Source organism: Heteronotia binoei, chromosome 6, assembly GCF_032191835.1.
Source record: "Heteronotia binoei isolate CCM8104 ecotype False Entrance Well chromosome 6, APGP_CSIRO_Hbin_v1, whole genome shotgun sequence".
Classification (NCBI taxonomy): Eukaryota; Metazoa; Chordata; class Lepidosauria; order Squamata; family Gekkonidae; genus Heteronotia; species Heteronotia binoei.
This window is the reverse complement of record NC_083228.1, coordinates 75,472,226-75,491,332: the sequence shown is the minus strand read 5'-3', so window position 1 is coordinate 75,491,332 and position 19,107 is coordinate 75,472,226. Positions and strand designations below refer to the sequence as shown.

The following is a 19,107-nucleotide window of genomic DNA, read 5'->3' as shown; positions in this document are numbered from 1 at the left end:
TACTAAGGAAGGAGCTTTTGGAATTGTGGCATCCAAGTTGTGGATTTTTCTCCCCAGATAGTTTTGCTTTCCTGAGCTTTTATCGCACTGCTACAGCACCAACCCCAAATCAGACTTTTCCCTGCAGCCACTGTGGCCGGATCTGCCTGTCCCGCATTGGTCTTGTCAGCCACCAGCGAGCCTGCAGCAGACGTGGACTACTGCACCCTTCTTAAATCTTTGTTCACGAAGTCAAGCCGAGAGAGAGTAACTTTTGAAATTGGTACTGGAATTGACTACTGCTATGTAGTTTGTTTTGTTATCTTACTTCTGTACAGCTCCAATGACAACATTACAAGAGTAGGATTTTAAAACAAAATAATGCATACAAATAAATCTCTCACGCACACTATTTGGGTCAAATTAGTTTCATTCCACATGGAAAGATTTCACAGTAAGAGGGTTCAAACAACATTACATGTTTGGTTTTCTTTATTTAAAATTCTACATGTAATTTGCATACATATCAGATTATAGTCCAGGCACAACTCAATTAAGCCTGCGCATAAAACTGGTCTCAGACTAGGAAAGAGCCAACAATGGCACAGAATATTACAGACAGCAAGAACAGTTCACTGAGAAATCTGACACCCACCAAAAGAAATTACTCAGACCCAGATTAGTTTATCTGCAGCTACAGGCATGAAAACAGATTCTCTGTGTACCATCACCTCAAATTCAGTTTCCAAGGAATTCATTAGTGAGTCATAAAGAATACTTAAGCACCCAGTGTTCAGGGGTGGGGGATAGCAGACAGACTGAGGATTGTTTATAGTGCTCAGTTGTAAAGTGGTACTTTGAGGAGCAAAACAGCCATTCAGCATTGCATTTTGGCTGGTCAAATGGGGCCCTACAACAGTGAAGCTTATGTTACTCAAAGAAAAGTCTCAGGTGCTAGAAGAATAAGTAACATTTCCTGGAGGATATGAGAAAGTGCATATATTTGTGAGTTACAGAAGTCCTAACACACACCACTACTTGGAAGCTAAAACTCTCTCCCCGTTCTCTGTCCCATGTTTATGGACCAATTTGGAGAGCTGCCATCACTGGCGCTTGGATCTAAACACAGGTGTTCAGTCATCTCTTTGATTTCTTTTTCTTCTTTCCCCGGTCTTCACTGCTGTCCTCAGCTTCACTAGCAGATGGGATGGATTCCTTTCTGATAAGTCTCTTCTCTATCCTGTAGTCTTGTTCTCCTACTTTAGGGTCCCCTTTCACAATAAATTCCCCATTGTGGTAAGTTATGGAAACATCTGTCCTTGGATAAGTGCCATACACCCTTCGAAGATCATCTTTCACAAATTCTGGTAGGTCTCTCCTAGGTCCCAGAACTCTCTCAAGTCTACCCCAACGGAGCTCCCCTCTCAGGGTAAATCCCTCAGGCCATAAATTCCAACCGGGTCTCTGGTAAGCTGCATAAGGACGATAGTTTGCATAGGGGCTGTACAAAGGAAGAGGGCTCATCTGTGGGAAGTGCCAGTAAGGGTAAGGATTGAAGTAAGGATTTGCACCATAGATGTGATGATACTCCACTTGGTTTGCTGAATTATCACTGTAACAATTGTTACGGTCCATGATCACAGCGAGGGGTCTGCTGTAGAAGTTCTGCATCTGAACAGGGGGTAACACAGTGGCAGGTTGTGTTTCAAGCACACGATTTGGTCCAAGGGGAAAGTAGGTGTAAGGGGAGGTCTGTATCATGTTTGGATAGTATAAAGCCATAGTGGGATGTGGTACATAAGACAGCTTTTTCTTTTATGAATTATCAGTGTCCCACGTAGTATCTCACCTTGGGCTTTCCAAAGCTGTGGAAACAGAAATGCTGCTCTTGAAGATATACATGCAGTTGACAATTTATAGATTAACATACTTATTCCTTAGCTTTACGTTTAAATAACTCCTTTATATGCTACAAAAACAAGTCTTTGTTCTAGAATTTGTTCACAGAAGATTACCAGTTTTGCACCCAGGAACTGAGCCCTGAATGCATTAGTAAGTATTGCTAGCTCCAGGGTGGGAAATTACTGGAGATTTGGGGTAGAGGCTGGGTAGGGTGAAGTTTTGAGAGGGGAGGGACCTTAAAAGGGTATAATGCCATAGTTCACCCTCCAAAGCAGCTATTTTCTCCAGGAAAATTATTTCTGTAGACTAGAAGCCGGTTAAAATTCTGCAAAATCGCCAGGCACCACCTGAAGATTCAAAATCCTGAATGGGAGCTGTGTGCCTCTCAGACATGTGTTTTGATTGTGACCACTGCATGGGCCTTGTTTCTCCTCATCCTGTGTTTGGGTTCTGAAACTGCCCCAGGGACTGCGATCTACACAATGGAGCACACAGTGGCTCCCCAAGGCAGTTTCAGAAAGCAACAAACAGCATAAGGAGAAAGCTGAAGCTCCTTCTTCAACCATACCACAGTTATGATCTGAACTGGATGAGCCTGAATGTCTGGGAGGCTCTGAGCCTGCTTTTGTGGGGAGGGCAGGATATAAATCAAATCAAATAAATAAATAAGTGTACATTTGATACAAACATGTGAATTGGCTGCAATTAGGAAAAAGCTGCATGGAACAGTATATTTTCCAAAGTTTAACTGAAACCATCTCTAATTTTTTCCCCAAATTTTGAACACTTTGCAATAAAATATACAAACAACACATGGCAAGAACAGAAAGTATCAGCACAAAACGGTGAGCTAAGCACAGAACAGGGCCTCAGTTTAATTTTTGGAAGAGCCCATATGATTACAAGGAGATGTTTAAGAATGTGGACAAGGAGTGGGGCTTCAGAACCCTGAATATATCCTTGTCCATTAAAGCATGGCATATGCAAAAAGTAAGTATGTATTTACTTAATTTCCATAATTCAGTTTTTGTTGGTACAGCACATCTGCTAACACAAGAATTTGCACCAGATTAATCCTGTACAGAGAATGCACATTAAATGTATACAAAATGTGCCTCAGAATAAATAGCAGCATAGAATTCATATGTCTAGAGTTACAAATGTTGGTACATACATAAAGTCAAAAAAGTCGAAAACCTGCAAGGAAGCCTTGACAAACCATAGGTTCCCAGTGTATGTGCATCATTCACATTGGTAGCATCTGTTCACACATACTAAATCATAGCTTGAACCTGAGGGTCATATGCTCCATCTCCTCTTACATGCTTTAATTACTTGTTTCCACTTTTCTTCTGAACTAGTAAGCTACAGCATGTTCTAAGTAGGAACAAAGTTAAGCATGGGGGACATGCACAGAACCAAGAGTCAGACACACAACGCCAAAACATGGTTTTGTATTACTTGAACCAGCAGCCCTAGTCAAAAAGTCCAATTATTATTTCTACACAACCTGATCCTCAGCAAGTCCTACAGAGTTAAAAGCATACTTACAAAGGCTGACCTGGAGTTCCACATCAAGCTAGCACTTGTTCTACAGTCAGAGACCTCGAATAGCCAAAACCTACTGTTCTGCTAAGATGCATACCCGAAGCTTATCACATGTCCAGCCACAAAAGGCTGAGAGTCCTCTTACAAATAAAGCTTTCGCAAGCACATGTGCTTCAAATGTGCTACTACATACCATAATCAAAGGACACTGGAACTCGTTGGGACAAGCCTTGCCCTCCCCAACTGCTGATAAGCATGCTGGTTTCCACTTTCACAAGAACATTTTCTACAAAGCAATCTATTCACACTCATCTGTTATACCAGGACACAATGATGGGCTATTAGTCAAGGCAAATAGATATATTTACATACTACAGTGAAAAGGCTAAACCCCAGGAAATTACCCAGGCATGTGCTGAACATGAAAGCTCATGTTGACTTTATACAATCCTTGCTTACTGTGGTAAGTCAGTCCTTGATTGTATAAAACTGTAAATACCAATTCCATCTCCAGGTGGAAACAAGGATGGCCAAGAGAAGCCAGGGAGCAGCTAGCAATAGCTTGGTCAGGCAGAGGAGCATGCAACATTCTCATGGGGAGATAGCACAGCAAAACAAAGCTGTATACTTTCATGTTGATCCACCACCTCATTTCTGAGGAAGAACATGGTAAGAGATACCTTCTGACTCTACAGTTACCTAGTAGGATTACATAATCCAGTTCACTACATGATAGAAGGCAGATAAATTCAACACAGACCTACAGCTAGACTCCTGGCTAATATCTGAGAGAACATTTCTGCAAACCTCACCCTCCCCCCCACCTCCAGTTGCCTGGCACCCAGCTTTCCTTCTCCCTAATTCCTCTTCCTCCCCTCCCCACATCAGAGTTGGCACCTTCAGAGTTGGTAAACCAGCAGCCACTAAATAAAAAGAATCACCATCACAATACACAAAAAGTAGTCAAGGAAACCCAATTACCTGCCTAAACAGTTCTCTTCCTGATCTCAGATTTCAAGCATTGTTGACACAAGCAAAGGACAAGGAATGGTTAGCAACCAGGTGCAGCTTTTTAAAGGGCTGGGGGAGTGAAAATCCAGCTGGAGGAGTCTCAAGGGCTCTGGTTTCTTTGCTTCTCAAAACAGAAACTTGCATCCTTAATGCAGAAATTCAGGCAAAACTTTCCAAAGAAAAGGAAGGATCTAGTGTAGTCACTTCTCCAGTTTCTAAGCAAAGAGCAATAGCCACAAACTTATGGAAGTACATGCAGAAGTTATATTTGCATTAAGGTTTCCTCTAATGTTCCCTTTCAGACAAACTCCCTATAAATGAGACACACACTCTTTCCTATGGGAAACAAGTTTTTAATTCCTTTCATTCTTGCTCTGAACAGCCAGGAACATATAGGCTCTAAATCTGATTAATCTAGTTAGTTGCCCCAACAAAGGGCATCCCACTTGCTCCATTTCTCATTTTGTCATTTCCCCAAGATACAAAACTCAGAAAGAAAACAGTGCATTCATTTATTACCATAGTTCTAATAGTCTAGCCTCACCTGGAGGAGGGGGTGGGGAGAAACTTTTATCCCTGATCTCACCAACAAACAATATTTTGGGAAGACACAGCTGCATCACAGTATTCTTCATGATATCACAAAGAATCCAGAAGGTGAAAATGACACTTTGCATGCTACTTCATTGGCTGCCAGCTGCCAATGACGATCTAACATGCCAGCTACAATGTGTTTCCTCTTTTGGGAGCTATCTTATACCAAGTCAGAAAATTGGTCTATCATGGTCAATATTGTCTACTCACACCAGCAGCAGTTCTCCAGGGTCTCAAGTAGAAGTCTTTCACATCATATACTATCAGTTTAAAATGTAGCAAGAGATGCCAGGGATAGAACATGGGACTTTCTGCATGCAAAGGAGATGCTATACCACTGAGCCATAGCCCTTCTCCAGTTGGTTATTACTATTGCAGCAAGTGTGAGTCTCCCCTTGCATTTCACCTTTCCCTTATCCATGAAGTGGTGGTGGCTGCTTCTTGACACAGTTGCTGCTCCTTCACCAAGAGGAGGGGAGGCTAATCAGTAGAGCATCCTTGACTGCTACTCATTTGTCTCCTGATAGCCTATGAGGATGGGTAGCCACTGGGCAGGGGGTTACCCGATGGCAACTTGCCAGGCCATCCAAATCTTTAACTGGCTCCGCTTATTGTTGCCATGAAGCCTTGCCAGCAATGCTGTATGTGTCAGATAGAATGAATGGGTGAAGGAGAGATGGAGAGAGAAAGATAGCACATAAGGAAGGTGATCTGCAAATTCCTAGTGAGGCCAAGGGTGGGGTGGGGAAATGATATAGGTGAGGGTAAAATTTATCAGCCGATAATCCAGCAGTATCAGAGGCAACATTATTATGCATTCTCCATCTTTCCAAGCGATGGAACATTTCAGAGGCAGGGTATTCTTATTCAAAGGGAATTACACCATCTCTGTAATAGTCACAAAGATACAGGGCACAGTCAGATGACAGACTTGGCCACACCTCTCATTTCTCCAGAACTATTTGTTCCAGAGAAATGTGATCATACACTTTACCTTAATCCCACCTCACCCCTTGGTTGAGTGATCAGACTGCCATTGTGCAGTCGTGACAGAGAGGTTGGGTAGGCAGCTTTGGTTTTTTATTTTTTTTAAAGTCTGCTTTGCATATGTGCATAACCACTTACTTGCTGTCAGGCAAATATGTGGTTATGCGCACATTGGAAACGGGGAGGGGGGGGAGTGCGGCCAGGGAGCAGAAGTCTCAAACCTCCCAAATGGCTCAAATGCGGTACATAGCCTGGTTCAGTCAAAAAACACCGGACTTTATCTGGTGCTGGGAAAGTCAGGGGTGAAAATGGGTGATCTATGAGTGGGAAGCAGAGGACAAATGTGGCTGTCTGGATGAGCAGTTTAAATCCGTTGGGGAGAAGTAACAACAACAGATCAAAGTGCTCATCTGACTGCACCCAGAGTCAGAACACAGTGAAAAGGCCTTCCACCTATGAGCAGACAGCAAGGGAGCTACTTCTGCATCCATAGACGCACTCCAGTAAGTTCTAAGCTCCTCTCTCCGTTCACATCTGTAAACTATTGCTGTAAATTATTGCTGTTCAGCTGGAAGGGTGTCATCTTCACCATGCTCCAGTGGTCTGTCATGCAACACAGAGCGGAAGTGCTCCATGGCTAACTCCTAGCCCAAGCTGATGAATCAGCAAGCAAACATCCTGAGACATTAAGCAGTCATTTCCCTATCAGAGGAATTATGCAATGGCAGCCATAACAATATAGTCAAAGACACATTCAGCAGAGGATCCACAGCTAAGTGAGAAGGAGTCCACTATCCTATCTTTCATAGCCAGAAGTATTGTGTGTGCGTCTTCTAAAATAGGCAGCTGGCAATCTTACCTTCTACACAGAATTCCTCAGTAGGATCTGTCAAGCTTGTAAACCCATTATCACTTTCTCCTACTGTCATTGCCTGGTCAAGATAGCTGATGGTATCAATGTCTCAGCTTCCACCTACAGGAGCTAAAAATGAAATTGAAATCTTATGGCATTGACTGAAGGAAAACAATGGAGTATTTTCTCCTAGCTTGCTGGCCACAACTCAGGTGCTACACCAGCAAACATTATAGGCAAATGCAGACGACTGAGGTGGCACATTGGACAGCATACAGGTGGTGGTAACATATAGACATCCCCTGTGTTAAATTATGTATGTTTTCTTTTTTATTTGCATCAGGGAGAAAGATTCTAGCCTAGCCTGTTAACATATTTAATGCTAGGAAGTGTTCACAAGCATCCTGCTTGTAGAAAACTAGCACAACAGTTATTTCCTATCTGCAGTATGAAGTGAAGTCGTTCAATCTTCTATATTTTGTTTATTAATTTTTGGGACTTTATCCTGCCCTACTTTGCAAGGGGGTTCAGAGCAGCTTACATCATAATGCATGATAATACACAATAAAACAATTCCATAAAAACATCAGCATATTAACATTAATTCTAACAGAGTTTACATTTAAAAGACCAATTTTAAATACAAGATGACAATTAGTTTTGTTCCAATACATGCTAGACTCATGCCAGGTAGAGGCAGAGGAGCACTTCAATGGTATAAATCATCCACTCCTGGCATTAATATAAATAACACCATGGAGCAACTGAAAGCAGGGGAGGCTGTTGTTGTTCGATGTCCGCTACCTCAACTGAAGGCCTGGAGGAATAGCTCCATTTTACAGGCCCTGTGGAATTGCAAAAAATTGAGCTCTGAACTCAGTTGGGAACATATTCCACCAGGCCAGAGCCAGAGCAGAAAAGGCCCTGGCCCTTGTCAAGGCAAGGTGGAGGGCTACCCCTGTGAAATCATCTATGCAATGGAAAGATGCTGAAGCAGCAAGAGGGATTCATTCTATCCTATGCTTAACAATGCTGTATAGACACACAGCTAGTTTGTGATGCAGAATCCCCTCCAGCTGTTAAAAATAGAGGCACAAACTTCTTCCCATTTGGTAGGTATAGATTACTGCCCTCCCAGCTAGTCATCCCTTGAGCCATATAACCTTAACACTCTTGTGCACCAGATTCGTATGCTACACCAGCATTTTAAAAGCATCCATACTAATATTATCCAATAATCAAGCTTTTTGCTGCCTTGATGTTGGCATGCATGACAAACAAATGCTCTATAGTTATCCCAAAAAGTTTAGAAAACACTTTTTTACAAGCTGAGCTGCCGCATTCACTTGCTTAGTGTTACACAGGAGTTTACAGGCAAGCTAAATTGGAGGGAGAGAGAAAGAGGGCTAAAGGAGAACCGCAAGATCAGCACCACACAGACAAAAGCACTGTAAATGAGCAAAATGGCTGGATTACACAGTTGCATGATTTCCAGAAACACATGTAAAACCATGGCTTATTGGAGGAATAACTGACCAAACAAGCCACAGCATAAGCAGCGTGCAAGAAACCTTATTTTAAGCCAAATAACACAAGAGAACGGAATCCAACCTCAACAAAAACTAAAAGTTGTGCAGCCAAAGTTCTGGCTGATAAGTACCTAGATAGATCCAGGTGGGCCATGTTCAAATACCTAGTATGTACACAGCGACAGTTTCCCCTCCCCAAACAGATGATGTATTTTTCTCAGAAGAGTCTAACTACATTCATTCCCCTCATTACAATCCTAACCTACATACATTCCACTTCCCTGAACATTGAGAAGTTCCAGGGATAGCATTTATCTGAACTGGTTTTTCCCTGGAGGAAAGACCACTGGAGATTAAATAGTATTTTGTATGTGTATGGTATTTTTAGGCTTTATTTACACAAATATAAATTTAGAACAAAATATACACTCCTTTAAGACAGAATGTCCCCTACCCATATGCAATCTAGGAATTGCAGCCTCCTGGTGGAACCTGGGCATCCCCCAGTAGTACAGCTCATCTTCAAACGACAGAGACCAGTTCCTCTGGGAAAATTGATGCTTTGGAGGGTGGTCACTGTGACATTGTACCTCACTAAGGGTGCTATCTTCCCTGGGCTCCATCCCCAAATCTCCAGGAGTTTCCCAACCTGGATCAGTCAAACCTACTCCTCCCGAATTGGTGGCCAGGGAGTACCTGGCAACCGTAATGCAATTCCCAGCATTCCAGCATCCCCAGAATGCTCTAGCCAAAGCAATAATTCTGTCTCTTTTAGAACCTAAACTGCATTCTCTTTTCATGGGGACCATACCTATCTCCTCCCTACAGCCAATGGGAGGAAATCACCTCTTGAGCACATGTTCAGAGCCATTAGTAACCCTTAAGGATTAAGAACATAAGAGAAGCCATGTTGGATCAGGCCAGTGAGCCATCCAGTTCAACACTCTGTGTCACACAGTGGCCAAAAAAATTATATATATGTATGTATACACACACACACACATATATACACACACTGTGACTAATAGCCACTGATGGACCTCTGCTCCATATTTTTATCTAACCCCCTCTTGAAGCTGGCTATGCTTGTAGCTGCCACCACCTCCTGTGGCAGTGAATTCCACATGTTAATCATCCTTTGGATGAAGAAGTACTTCCTTTTATCCATTTTAACCCGACTGCTCAGCAATTTCATCGAATGCCCACGAGTTCTTATATTGTGAGAAAGGGAGAAAAGTACTTCTTTCTCTACTTTCTCCATCCCATGCATAATCTTGTAAACCTCTATCATGTCACCCCACAGTCAACGTTTCTCCAAGCTAAAGAGCCCCAAGAGTTTTAACCTTTCTTCATAGGGAAAGAGTTCCAAACCTTTAATCATTCTAGTTGCACTTTTCTGCACTTTTTCCAATACTATAATATCCTTTTTGAGGTGCGGTGACCAGAATTGTACACAGTATTCCAAATGAGACCGCACCATCAATTTATACAGGGGCATTATGATACCAGCTGATTTGTTTTCAATTCCCTTCCTAATAATTCCCAGCATGGCGTTGGCCTTTTTATTGCAATCGCACACTGTCTTGACATTTTCAGTGAGTTATCTATCACGACCCCAAGATCTCTCTCTTGGTCAGTCTCTGCCAGTTCACACCCCATCAACTTGTATTTGTAGCAGGAAATTTTGTCCCCAATGTGCATTACTTTGCACTTGGCCACATTGAACCGCATCTGCCATGTTGACGCCCACTCACCCAGCCTCAACAGATCCCTTTGGAGTGCCTCACAATCCTATCTGGTTCTTACCACCCTGAACAATTTAGTGTCATCTCAAACCTGGCCACTTCACTGCTTACTCCCAACTCCAAATCATTTATGAACAAGTTAAAGAGCATGGGACCCAGTACTGAGCCCTGCGGCACCCCACTGCTTACCATCGTCCACTGCAAAGACTGCCCATTTATACTCACTTTCTGCTTCCTATTAATTAGCCAGTTTTTGATCCACAACAGGACCTGTCCTTTTACTCCATGACTCTCTGGCTTACGAAGGAGCCTTTGATGAGGAATGTGACGAAACCGGCCCGATTCTGCCTTCAGACCCGGTCCCGTCTGCTCCCTATGGAGTCGCCAACTCCTGGAGGGAGCTATTTCTCCTCCTGCCCCTTGGGCTCGCTGCCACCACCTGCTCAGTCTAGGGGTTCAGATTGAGAGGAACAGGACTCCCAATACCCCTCTCCAGCTATGAGGCCAGGCCTCAAGGTCCTCTGCCACCCTGTACTTGGGTTTCACAGAGACCTCAGCACTTCTTTGGGGCACCCCTGGAGGATTGGCACCTTATCCAACTGCATGCCTTCCCCCTTCCCCGGGGCCCCCTTTATAATGCAGCATGGTCTAAAGCGGTTTGGGGATCTATGTGGTACAGAGATGGACTGCCAGCATTTAAAACAGTAAAAATATTTAATTAAAAGAGAAAAAGAAAGGAACAGAAGAACAAAACAAAAACAGTTGCTTGTAAAAGGTTACACAGCACAGCACCCGCACAGCAAACAGCATGACAAAGGAAATGTGGTTATAAACGCATCCTACTGTCCCTGATCTAAACACACCCTGCCTTTTGGGATGACTTACTTGGTCTTACTGCCTGGAGGCCTCATTTTCCTGACTAGGCCGCATGCACAGGCAGGAGCCCCCACACTGGCAACCTCTTCCTTCGAGCTGCAGCTGAGAACTGAACTCTTCCTCCCTAACTCACATGCAGAGAACAAAAGAACTTCCTGCCTCTCTAGGAGACTTTCCCCCTAGAGTTGTTGGTTTGGCTCTGGAAGGGAGGGGGGAGTGAGGGGAAGGCTAGGCCCAAGCCTGCTTAGGAGTTTCATGTTTTCCCTCCCACCTAAGATGGCGTTTCTCCACAAGGAACTTTATCAAAAGCTTTCTGGAAGTCAAGGTAAACAGCATCTATTGGGTCTCCTTTGTCCACATGTTTGTTTACCCCCTCAAAGAAATGTCACAGGTTAGTGAGGCAAGATCTTCCCTTACAGAACCCATGCTGAGTCTTCCTCAATAACCTGTGTTCATCAATGTGCCTACTCATTCTGTCCTTGATAATGGGTTCTACCAACTTTCCCGGTATTGAAGTCAAACTGACTGGCCTGTAATTTCCCGGTTCTCCTCTGGAACCCTTTTTAAAGATGGGGGTGACATTTGCTACCTTCCAGTCCTCAGGAACAGAGGCAGATTTCAATGAAAGATTACATATTTTTGTCAGAAGATCCACAAGTTCAAGTTTGAGTTCTTTCAGAACTCTTGGATGTATGCCATCCGGACCTGATGACTTATTAGTTTTTAATTTGTCTATCAGTTGTAGGACCTCCTCTCTTGTTACCTCAATCTGACGCACGTCTTTCAACACCCCTTCCAAAATAAGTGGTTCTGGAGCAGGAAAACACTTCTCATCTTCCACAGTGAAGACGGAGGCAAAAAATGCATTCAGCTTCTCAGCCATTTCCTTATCCTCCTTCAGTAATCCTTTTACCCCTTGGTCATCCAAGGGCCCCACTGCCTTCCTGACTGGTTTCCTGCTTCTAATATATTTGAAGAAATTGTTTTTGTTGGTCTTTATGTTTTTTGCAATATGCTCTTCATAGTCCCTTTTTGCCTGCCTGATCACAGTCTTGCATTTGATTTGCCACAGCCTGTGTTCCCTTTTATTAATCTCACTTGGACTAGCTTTCCACCACTTAAAGGAGTCCTTCTTACCTTTTACAGCTTCCATTACTTTGTTTGTTAACCATGCAGGCCTTTTCTTATACCTGTTAGTGCCTTTCCTGACTTGTGGTACATATTTTATCTGTGCTTCTAGGATTGTAGTTTTAAATAGCCTCCAAGCTTCCCCAAGGGTTTTGACTGTATTTACCTTTCCTTTCAGTTTCCTCTTCACATGCCTCAGAGAATTTACCCCTTTTAAAGTTAAACATGGTTGTGCCGGTCTTTTGGGGCAACTCTCTATTTATACAAATGGTGAAATCAATAACGTTATGGTCACTGCTCCCAAGCGGTGTGATCACTTTTACATCTCTCACCAAGTCTTGGGCATTACTTAGGACCAAATCCAGGATCGCTCCACCCCTGGTAGGCTCTGAGACCATCTGCTCCATAGCACAGTCATTGAGAGCATCTAGAAACTCAATCTCTTTCTCTCGACCTGAACACATATTGACCCAGTCAATCTGTGGGTAGTTAAAATCACCTATTATGACACAGTTTTTATGTTTAGCCACTATCTTTAATCCTTCCATCATATCATAATCGTCCTCTATCTTTTGATTTGGTGGGCAATAACAAACTCCCATAGTTAAATTTCCTTTTGGGCCCTCTATTTCTACCCAAAGCATTTCTTGAAGGGAATCTAATTCTTTGACCTCAGTCTTACTGGACTGTATACCCTCTCTGACATACAGAGCCACCCCACCTCCAACCCTTCCCTCCCTATCTTTCCGATATAACTTATAACTAGGAATCACCGTGTCCCACTGATTCTCCTAATTCCACCAAGTTTCTGAAATTCCCACAATGTGTATGTTTTCCCCCAACACTCAACATTCCAACTCACCAATTTTACTTACTAAGGAGATGACTATGATTGTAGGGATACTGTGATGGACTTCACCTTTTAAGAGGCTTGAAAGTGCTGTACCAACTACAGGACTATGAACGGTCAATTATTAACTGAGCCACAGATCCTTGAGTGACAAGTTCAGATGATTGCTCAGCATCAACTGATCAGGAAAGAGTCTTGTGTATGCTGAAGAGATTAATGAAGAGAGGGCAGAACTGCTCAATTCCTACTTTTCCTCAGTCTTCTCTTCTGAGGTTGTCAACATGGCAAAAACAGAACATATAAGGAGGGTATGAAGTTCCAATCTAGGATCAGCGTAGGGGTAGTACATAAACACCTAGTTTCTTTAAATGAAACTAAGTCTTCAGGGCCAGATTAATTGCATCCAAGGCTTCTAAAAGAGCTTGCGGATGTAATTTCTGAGCCTCTGGCAATTATTTTTGAGAATTCTTGGAGAACAGGAGAGGTGCCGGAAGATTGGAGGTGGGCGAATGTTGTCCCCATCTTCTAGAAGGGGAAAAAAGATGATCCGGGTAACTACCGACCCATCAGCTTGATGTCTATACCTGGAAAAGTTTTAGAACAAATTATCAAACAGTCGGTCCTGGAAAGAATGGTTTTCTCAAGAACAAGCCATGTCAGAATAACATGATCTCTTTTTTTGAAAAAGTGACTACCTTGCTGGATCAGGGGAATGCTGTAGACATAGTTTATCTTGATTTCAGTAAGGCTTTTGCTAAAGTTCCACATACTATCCTTGTTGACAAGTTGGTAAAATGTGGTTTGGATCCTGTTACCATTAGGTGGATCTGTAACTAACTGACAGATCGCACACAAAGAGTGCTTGTGAATGGTTCTTCATCCTCTTGGAGAGGAGTGACAAGTGGAGTGCCTCAAGGATCTGTCCTGGGACCTGTTTTGTTCTACATCTTTATCAATGATTTGGATGAAGGAATAGAGGGAATGCTTATTAAATTTGCCGATGATACTAAATTGAGAGGTGGGGTTGCCAATCCCCAGGTGGGGGCAGGGGATCCCCCGGTTTGGAGGCCCTCCCCCCGCTTCAGGATCATCAGAAAGCGGGGGGAGGGGAGGAAAATGTCTGCTTGGAAATCTATTATTCCCTATGGAAATTTATTCCCATAGAAAATCATGGAAAATTGATCCGCGGGTATCTGTGGAGGATTTTATTTGGGGTAGAGGCACCAAATTTTCAGTATAGCATCTCGTGCCTCTCCCCCAAATACCCCCCAAAAAAAGATTGGACCAGGGGGTCCAATTCTATGAGCCCCAAAAGAAGGTACCCCTATCATTCATGATTTCCTATGGAAGGAAGGAATTGAAAAGGTGTGCCGTCCCTTTAAATGTGAGGGCCAGAACTCCCTTTGGAGTTCAATTATGCTTGTCACAGCCTTGATCTTGGCTCCACCCCCAAAGTCCCCAGATATTTCTTGAATTGGACTTGGCAACCCTATTGGGAGGAGTTGCAAACACAGAAGAAGACAGATACAGGATGACCTTGACAGGCTGGAAAACTGGGCTAAAATCAATAAAATGAATTTTAACAGGGATAAATGTAAAGTTCTGCATTTAGGTAGGAAAAATACAATGCATGGTTATAGGATGGGGGAGACTTGTCTTAGTAGTAGTATGTGTGAAAAGGATCTAGGGGTGTTAGTGGATCATATGCTGAACATGAGTCAACAGTGTGATGCGGTGGCTAAAAAGGCAAATGCAATTTTGGGCTGTATCAACAGAAGTATAGTGTCCAGATCACGTGATGTGATGGTATCGCTTTACTCTGCTCTGGTAAGACCTCTCCTGGAGTATTGTGTTCAGTTTGGGGCACCACATTTTAAGAAGGATATAGACAAGCTGGAACGGGTCCAGAGGAGGGCGACGACCCCAATGTCTCCTGGCTTTCCTATGAGGAAAGGTTGATGGAGCTGGGGGTGTTTAGCCTGGAGAGGAGGCAACTGAAAGGTGATATGATCACCATCTTCAAGGACTTGAAGGGCTGTCATATAGAGGATGGTGTGGAATTGTTTTCTGTGGCCCCGGAAGGTAGGACCAGAACCAATGGGTTGAAATTAAATCAAAAGAGTTTCCGGCTCAACATTAGGAAGAACTTCCTGGCCGTTAGAGCGATTCCTCAGTGGAACAGGCTTTCTTGGGAGGTGGTGGGCTTTCCTTCCTTGGAGGCTTTTAAACAGGGGCTAGATGGCCATCTGACAGCAATGAAGTTCCTGTGAATTTAGGGGGAAGTGTTTGTGAGTTTCCTGCATTGTGCAGAGGATTGGACTAGATGACCCTAGAGGTCCCTTCCAACTCTATGATTCTATTATTCCAAGTCAGATTTCTGCCTTATTTTTTTTAATTATTTATTTTGGTAAATTTATATTCCGCCCTTTTCCAGGCGGGCTCAGGGTGGATTACATCCAGATAAAACCAGTCAAATACAATAAAACCAATAAAATGTTATTTAAACAATAACACAACACAGAGAAAAGCCATATACTGAGACCATCTGGGAAAAGCCCTGACAGGAAAGGGCTTAGTGCTGACAAACTGAATATGGTCTGAATTCAGCATTAGCTGAGAGCAATTTGAATACAGATAGAGAACTGGAGGAAAGTTTGGCAAGGATGAGTGGATAGTAGAGAAGACTCCCTAAGTAATTTCCCCAGAAAGTGCTTTCTTGGAGACACGGGGGGCGGTAACTCAAACCCCATAAATCCAGTCATCACCAAAATTGGAAGGCAGGTGGAAGAGAGTCAGCTGGAGATCCCTTGCAAGTTTTGTTTCTCTAGCTTGCATAAGATCAGTTCTATACACCCCTGAACCGCCACCTGTCAAAATGGCCTCCTGTCATTGATGATCACTTTGACAGGTGAAGGTTCAGGAGTATATAGAATCGATCCTGCACAAGGTAGAGATATCAAAGTCACAGGGGACCTTCCCCAGATGCTCCATGTGTCCACCAAGTTCTCCCCCCCCCCCCCGATGCTTTGAAGTTTTGTAAATGTTTGGATTGATCAGGGACAGTCTGTCTGGAAATGTATCCACAAACCAGCAGGAACCTCCACAGCTTGAAAATTTGTGCCAGTTGACCTGCCATGAACTTCACTTTGCAAACCATGAACCAGCCAAAATTCAGTTGTGCCCATCTCTAATTATAATGACCAGATGCAGAGAATTACCAGAAACAGGAGATCACCCTACATTTGTGAATTTTATTTCAACAAGTTCAGCTTTTCTTACTTGTATAAAATTGCATGTTCACCCAGAACTTTTAAGGCATCTGACTGTCCCTTTATAAGCAGCAGTTAACACATGCCAAACTGGTGTAGTGGTTAAGAATATCTGACTAGTATCTGGGAGACCTGGTTTCAAATCCCCACCTGTGCTATGGAAGCTTGCTGGGTGACCCTGGGCAGTTATATTATCTCAGCCTAACCTACCTTTCAGGGCTATTGTGAAGATAAAATTTAGATGAGGAGAAAATGTAAAGCCACTTTGGGTCCCTATTGATGAGGAACATGAGGTACCAATAAATTAATAAAACAAACATGCAACTTGACTCTTAGAATAAATTTCTTGCCTTTTAGAATTATCATTAACAAAAATAAACAGCACACTTATAAAATTTAGTTCACATGATTCAGTGAGAAAAATCTGTAGGAGAACATTTCAACTTCCGAAGGTACCCTGTGGGGACCTCAAAGTAGCTGTTTTACTGCATAGGAATTTTGGGAACAAACTGGAAAGGGAGATTGCTGAATTACAAGTTGTTACAACACTCATGGCAATGAAACCCTCAGACTTAAAACAGATTTTTGGTTTTTATCTCACCACACATGCTAGGTCCCTCAGTTCTCTCTTATACCCAGAATTGAACTTTGTTGGTCTTGAAGGTACCAGTGAACTCAAACTTAGTTCTCACATCTATTTGTTGACTCTTGTATTTGTATGCTAATTTGGTGTCATTCACGTGTCTTGCAACTGCTGTAATCCAATCTCAGGTATATTTACACATGCAGCTTGACTCTAATTAGCCCTTCCTAGCAACTAACCTCCCCCACCCTCTCTCTACCTGTATGTAAGGCTTGAGAAAAACTGTTTCAATGTATCTGATGAAGTGTGCATGCATAGGAAAACTTATACACAAAATTAAAAATGGTCAAGCATAAAGGTGCCACTGGACTCAAACTTGACTCTGTTGTTTCAAAGCAACCCAGTTACCCACTTGAATCTATTCAGTGCTTATTTGTTACAACAGCTATCTCCATTTTTTCCTTGTAGCTTACGGTAGCCTACAATTCTGAAGCAGAAGAAATACTACAGAACACCATATCTTGCCCATCCAAAGAACAAACCTACAGCTCAAATCCCATTAAAAGCTCCAGCCAAGAAAAACAAAAACCTTATAACACCCCCTGAAAGCTTCCACAAGCAGTGTAGCAGCAATATGAACAAGCCTGGTTATGTTATAGCTCATGGGAGGAACCAGAAGTTTGTCAAGACTAACACTTGCTCTTATTTACCTATATATTATATACCTATACTATAAAGGGCTTTAAAGACTGTAACTAATACAAGCAATATGTTTATAGATGCCAATTTTATCCTCCACCTAAAGTTCTATACCAGTTACATAATGGAGAGATCCACTTGCTAGCTGTATAGCAGGGAAAGTTATACACATTTTTCTTAAACAAAACAAATATTCTCAGAATTAGCAGTATTATTTAACCATAACTCACAAGCTACATTGTAAAACTAAACTCAACATAATTCTTGCTAGATAAGAGTAAACAAATCTCATTTAGCAACACTTCTCTGTTCATTAGGAACTTACAAAAGGCACCACAAAAAGTCAGAGATAGTAGTACAATATATATTTGCTAATACAAATAACTAAAGTCACTAATTATTTACATATCAGTTTTAACAAAAAGAACTGTACCACAACTTATATCCATTAATATTTTAAAAAACCTAATTACCTTTTCTATATCAGTTTCCCACAAAAACCCCCCTCACTTTAGTTTCACACCTGAACAGCCATAACTTACAACCACTTCTTTTCCCTGTTGATTGCAAATTTATACAGTTAGGCAGCTAAGTGGCTTCCATTCACTAATTGCATAAATCACTGTGTTAAACACCTGAGATAATTTAGCCATCCCTGACTGCAAAAAGAAGGTACCAATGAACATGAGGGTGAAATATAAAGACAGAGAAAGAATGATAGGATCTTGCTGGGCTGTGATTCTTATATGACAGATTTTTTTATTTCTTAGAATCCTTCTATGGTGTATTTTCAGACTTTTGTATGTAATGTGAACACACCTGAAATATTAGCACAGATGCTGTAGGGTTATTTTCTTGTAATCCATTGCATTTTTCCAGGAATGTGGGAAGTGTATATGAAGGGGAACCAAATAATCATCTTTCTATGAAGATAGATTCAGGTAGGTAGTGGTGTTGGTCTGAAGCAGCAGAACAAAGTTTGACTCCCGTGGTACCTTTAAGAGTAACAATGTTTTATTCTAGGTAAACACAAAAGCTTATACCCAGAATAAAACTGTCGGTTTTAAAGGTGCCACTGAGCTCAAACTTTGTTCTGCATCTTTCTGTGATTCACCTATGATGCACAGTTCTCAAGAAGTGTTAACAAGCACGCTAAAGAATTGTTTGCTCACTGTAACTTCCTTTATCATGCCTCACATTCTTTTCGGATTGTTCTGTTTTTGAGACATAGCTTTTTTGCCTTAAGAAATGAGTGAGATTTCATCAGAATGCAGTTTACATTCCACAGCAACCTTTCTTTGTAAATGATAACTCTGCCAACATTCAGCAGCCCCAACAGACCTCAATCAATAAAAAACTGAAATATACCAAGGATCAAACATGATGATTAATGTATTGTGATTTTAGGAGTTTGGAAAATTTCTGCGGTTTCTCGGATTTGCGTTTTAAGTTACTTCGCAGTAAAACCGGCGCGGTTCGTGGCGCTACAATGGTACCTGGACAAATTTAATAGATTCTCTATCCTAATCGATGGCTCTTTGTCCTCCAAATATA

The 19,107-nt window shown here is 42.2% G+C and overlaps 1 protein-coding gene across 4 annotated transcripts; it reads right to left on the bottom strand.

Moving 5' to 3' along the window:
- Positions 1-391: 391 nt before the first annotated feature.
- C6H10orf95 (chromosome 6 C10orf95 homolog) lies at positions 392-18,177 on the bottom strand. 4 transcript variants are annotated; one of them, XM_060241774.1, is made up of 2 exons: positions 18,027-18,177; positions 392-1,844 (listed from the first exon to the last, which is right to left on the bottom strand). In XM_060241774.1, exon 2 carries the CDS (start codon positions 1,759-1,761, stop codon positions 1,117-1,119), a length of 645 nt encoding a protein of 214 aa, XP_060097757.1. In that variant the 5' UTR covers positions 1,762-1,844; positions 18,027-18,177; the 3' UTR covers positions 392-1,116. The 4 variants fall into 4 exon arrangements, with proteins under 4 accessions (XP_060097757.1, XP_060097760.1, XP_060097759.1 ...); XM_060241777.1 differs by lacking the exon at positions 18,027-18,177 and adding an exon at positions 6,881-7,003; XM_060241776.1 differs by lacking the exon at positions 18,027-18,177 and adding an exon at positions 4,411-4,480.
- Positions 18,178-19,107: the final 930 nt, after the last annotated feature.